The sequence below is a fragment of the Mchenga conophoros genome, linkage group LG5 (genome assembly GCF_057382185.1).
Source record: "Mchenga conophoros isolate Kocher_MC1m ecotype Shallow Benthic linkage group LG5, M_conophoros_male_GT1.1, whole genome shotgun sequence".
In the NCBI taxonomy this organism is placed as follows: Eukaryota; Metazoa; Chordata; class Actinopteri; order Cichliformes; family Cichlidae; genus Mchenga; species Mchenga conophoros.
In genome coordinates this window covers 6,491,933-6,496,930 of record NC_140530.1, presented here as the reverse complement: position 1 = coordinate 6,496,930, position 4,998 = coordinate 6,491,933, and the positions used below count along the sequence as shown (strand labels likewise).

At 43.8% G+C, this 4,998-nt stretch overlaps 1 protein-coding gene across 1 annotated transcript; it reads left to right on the top strand.

Moving 5' to 3' along the window:
• The first annotated feature begins 944 nt into the window (after positions 1-944).
• LOC146573659 (E3 SUMO-protein ligase ZBED1-like) lies at positions 945-1,780 on the top strand. The gene has a single exon (XM_085275501.1). It carries the CDS (start codon positions 1,042-1,044, stop codon positions 1,609-1,611), a length of 570 nt encoding a protein of 189 aa, XP_085131627.1. The 5' UTR covers positions 945-1,041; the 3' UTR covers positions 1,612-1,780.
• Positions 1,781-4,998: the final 3,218 nt, after the last annotated feature.

Genomic DNA, 4,998 nt, shown 5'->3' with positions numbered 1-4,998 from the left:
ATCTCAGGACGCGTCCTACAAGCCCCCAGCGAGAAGCACAATAACAATTCGAATCCACGAACTGTATGAAACGGAGAAAAAGAAAAAAGAAGAGGCTTTAGTTCACACAGAATGCGTGGCTCTGACAGGAGACCACTGGACATCATTGAGTAATGACAATTACCTGGGAGTTACTGCGCATTTAATCACTGAAGCCTGGGGTCTGACATCCTTTGCGCTGACTATAATGAAAACGGAAGAGCGGCACTTTGCGGAGGCTTGTGCAGAGCAGTTCCAGACTGTTGCTCGCAGGTGGAGAATTGAGGAGAAGGTGACAACAGTAGGACACGGACAGTGCGCGCAATATGATCGCCGCGGCTCGCATCATGCCATTCAATCACATGCCGTGTACCGCGCACATTCTACAGAGATGCATCACAGTGAGTCTCGCAGACAGTGGCTTTGTCACTGCGCTGGCCAAATGCCGCAAAATTGTTGGACATTTTAAGCACAGCCCAGCAAACACAGCAGAGCTGAACGCAGAGCAGGTGTCACTGGGGCGCAAGCAGGAGCCGTTGGCCCAGGACGTGCCTACACGCTGGAACTCCACGCTGGAGATGGTGAAGCGCTTGATCCGCAACCAAACTGCAGTAACCGCGACTCTGGATAAACAAAAGCATAAACTTGTCCTCCTGACGCCTCCAGAGTGGGACAAACTCCAGAGACTGGAGACACTTCTAGAGCCCTGCAGGTGAGCCTGTCATTGTGACCATAATTGTAGGTTTAGATTAAATGTATCAAACATACATCTTAAATCAGTTTTGTTATTATGAAAATGTCTTATTTAAAAAATAAATGAAATCAAATATTTTATTAATATTACCTAGTATTAAAAAGCTTTTTTTAATTTGCTGTCTTATCTGTGTGTGTGTGTGTGTGTGTGTGTGTGTGTGTGTGTGTGTGTGTGTATTCCACTGCAGATATGTGACTGAACTGCTGGGAGGAGAGGCCTACGTCTCCTGCTCTGTAGTTCTACCAGCCTTCTGCCACCTGCGCCGTGTCATGGAAGTAACTGATGAGGACCCTGCATATGTGGTGAGGTTTAAAGAGAAGTTTAAGGAAGACCTTGCTTCCCGCCAGGAACATACCAACTATGCATGGCTCCAGATCGCAACTGCACTGGACCCACGTTTTAAAGACCTACGCAGTGTGCCCAAGACTGACAGAGAAGCAGTGTGGACCACACTGGCAGGCATGCTGCATGAAGACTCTCCTAGAAGATCACACACTGCAGAAGAAGGTCCAGCCAAGAAGAGGCTGAGCCTGCTGCAGATGGACTCTGACTCTGAGTCAGAGGAGGAGGTACAGCAGGACAGAGCCATACAGCGCTACAGAGCAGAGCCCTGCACTGCCTTAGAGGACTGTCCCTTACAGTGGTGGGCAGCTCATGCAGGAGCCCACAGCCAGCTGGCCCGCCTTGCTCGCAGATACCTGGCCACTCCTGCCTCCACAGTGCCCTGTGAGAGGCTGTTCTCTGTAGCAGGGCACATTGTGAACAAGAAGAGGTCTGCTCTGCACTCAGAGAACGTGGACAAGTTGGTTTGTCTCAGCAACTGGCTGAAGGATGAGTAGACCAGAGGACCGTGTGTTTAGAGCTTGTTCTATGGTTGAATGTGATTTAAACAATACTTTTCACTGTTGTTCATATTTTTTTGCACTAATCTACCTTACCCAAAAGGATGATTGGAGATTTTTTCTATTTTGCCTGTTGAATTAGGCCTATGTTCTGTGAACTTGAAGATGTATATGGTGTATATGACAAAATTATGAACATGGTAATAAATCCGGTCAATTTCTAGCAAACCAGCTAAAAATAAATAAAGAAAACACAACTATATGTGCTGTTCAAGATTCATCTGGGAACACAATATATGATCCGATACAAATAAACAACATTTTCAGGGATTTCTATAAAACGTTGTATTCACCACAAATAAACCCATCTAAAAAAGAAATTGATCAGTTTTTGGACAACATAACTCTTAAAAATTATTGGACACTCAAGCAATGGCACTGGATTCACCACTGACACCAGGTGAACTCCAGGAAGCTCTGATAAGTATGCCCAATAATAAGGCTCCAGGTCCAGACGGCTTTCCTGCAGAATTCTACAAAGAATTCTGGTCGATTCTAGCACCAGTTTTCTACAGAACGTTGTTGGAAATTAAAGAAAAGGGCAGACTTCCATCAAATATGAATTCTGCAAACATTAATCTCCTGCTAAAACCAGGCAAAGACCCTGTATATCCCTCAAGCTATCGTCCAATATCCCTTATAAACGTAGACCTTAAAATAATCTGCAAAGCTCTCTCAAAGAGACTGGAGAAAATAACCCCCCTCTTAATTCATCCTGACCAAACTGGTTTCATAAAAGGTAGGCACTCATCAACAAATACACGTAGATTACTTAATTTGATAGACTACTCATACAGTAAAAACCTAGAAACTACAATATTCTCTTTAGACGCAGAAAAAGCATTCGACAGAGTTAACTGGAAATTTCTATTTGCAACTTTACACAAATTTGGTTTTGGATCCTCTTTCATAAACTGGTTAAAAATATTATATAATTCCCCAACAGCTTGTGTTAGAACAAATGACCAGACATCCTCCAGCTTCTGTCTCTTGAGGGGCACCAGGCAGGGATGCCCACTCTCCCCTTCACTGTTTGCAATTTTTATTGAACCACTAGCAGCAGCAATTAGACAGAATTCAGTAATTAAGGGCATAAAATGCAAGAACGTGGAACATAAAATCAGCCTTTATGCGGATGATGTGTTACTCTTTCTCCAAAATTCACAAACCAATATCTCTGGGGTGATTGAATTGATAAACTCTTTTGCAAGAATATCAGATTACTCAATTAACTGGTCAAAATCTACAGTTCTACCGATTAATTGCTCCCTCCATAATTCCTCTTCTACACCACTGCAATCGGGAAATATAAAATATTTAGGTATTAATGTTTCTCCCAAGCTTGCAGATCTAACTACATTAAACCATATCCCACTTTTAAAGAAGGTAGAAGGTGATCTGGCTAGATGGAAATGTCTACCCATATCACTCATGGGAAGGGTTGCCGCTATAAAAATGATGGTCTTACCAAAAATAAATTATTTATTCTCAATGATCCCAACTAAACCGCCACAAGATTGGTTCAGATCTCTAGATTCATGTATGTCCAAATTCCTTTGGAAAAATAAACCCCCACGTATAAGCTTAAAAACACTACAAACGACCAAGGATAAAGGAGGACTAGAACTGCCTAACTTTCAGCACTACTTCTTAGCCAACAGGCTTCAGTTTATCTCAGGATGGCTAAAACACACCCTCTTAGATGAACCTTGGCTAGATGTAGAACAAGCACTTTGCAATAATCTAGAGATCTCAGACCTACCATTTATCAGCTCAAACATCCAACGACATGAATGCTTTAAAAGCATCAACATCAGCGCTTCTCTGACAGCATGGTGGGAGTTTCTAAAATTGACAGCGTCTTCATTAATCCCATGCAAACGTACACCTATCTGGAACAACCCTGACATATTACAAAACAATAATATGATAAACTTTTCAGATTGGAGTGGTAAAGGAATCAAATATTTAGAACATATACTAGAAGGAACAGAATTTATTTCATTTGACGGACTAGTTACACAATATGGGATCAACAAGAAAAGATTTTTAGAATATCAACAAATTAAATCCATAGTAAAAAAGAAATTTAAACCGGGTCAAGTTGAACTACAAACACCACCAAGTGTGGTTCAATTTCTTACTCTTAAAACCCCCAAATTACTATCCAAAATATACAGAATGCTTTCTAAAACAGATGAATCAATATCACTTCCTATTGCAAAATGGGAAGCGGATTTATCAGTTAACTTAGACCTAAACTTCTGGTCTCAGATTTGCTTAAAAACCTTTCATCTAATTAGAAATCCCAGTCTGCAATTAATACAATACAAAATATTACATAGAGTGCACTATACAGGTCATCGGATGTTCAAGATGGGCTTTACGTCTACCAACAACTGCTCACACTGCCAAACCAATTCACCGGACAATTATATCCACGCTCTTTGGTTCTGTCCACCAGTTCAGAAGTTTTGGCGCGAGATATGTGAAGACTTATCGAAGTGTCTGAAATGTAACATTCCAACTTCCCCCTTAGTGTGTTTGTTGGGCAGCTTAGATAATGTCACTTCAGAAAAGAATATAGCCCATATGGTTTTCACTGCCCTATGCATAGCCAAGAAAACAGTCCTCATGAACTGGAAAAATAAAAATAATCTTAATTATAACCAATATAGAAATTATCTATTAGATTACATTAGTCTTGATACAGCCTCTGCCACCACATCAGATCAATTGCTCTGGGCTCCTTTGATCAGCTCCATCACCTGGTGGGGGTGGGGGGTCATAGTTTGGTCCCGCCTTCACTGTTGTGATTGGTGTGGGGGTAGGGACAGGCTTAGGGCGTCGGGGGGTTCCCCGGAGGCATTTTCCTTGGGGGGCTCAACCCGGGGTAGCGGTCATGTCCGGTTAGGGGCTCTGTTGGCTCTCAGGTGACTGTTTCCTCGCGGCTGCGTGCAGCGGGGCTAGGGGAGGGTCTGTGCTGACGGACGTGGGTTACTGACCTGGTAGCCTGGCTGCCCCTGGGTGGGTCCGGGATGGGCGTGAGGTTCTGGGGGCGCTCCGTCTCTGGGCTGGGGCCCGGGCCGGGCCTCAGGGGCTTGGGTCCTGGTTGGTGTGTTGCCGGGGTTGTGGCCCAGCCCTGGAACAGGGTGCCGCCGGTGCATCGAGCCACCTGGGGGGCTCTTCAACTGGTGGGGAAGATTGTCACATCTTGCAGGAGCTTTCCTCTCCTCAGGGGCTCTCTCTACAGGAGGGGGAGATACAGGAGAGGTGGAGGAAGATCTCAGCATGGATGTTTATTGTCTTATGTAGTCTGGAAGA

What these genes read in the sequence shown, in the direction of transcription:
- LOC146573659 (XM_085275501.1), top strand. Translation starts at nt 1,042, where the DNA reads ATGGAAGTAACTGATGAGGACCCTGCATATGTGGTGAGGTTTAAAGAG.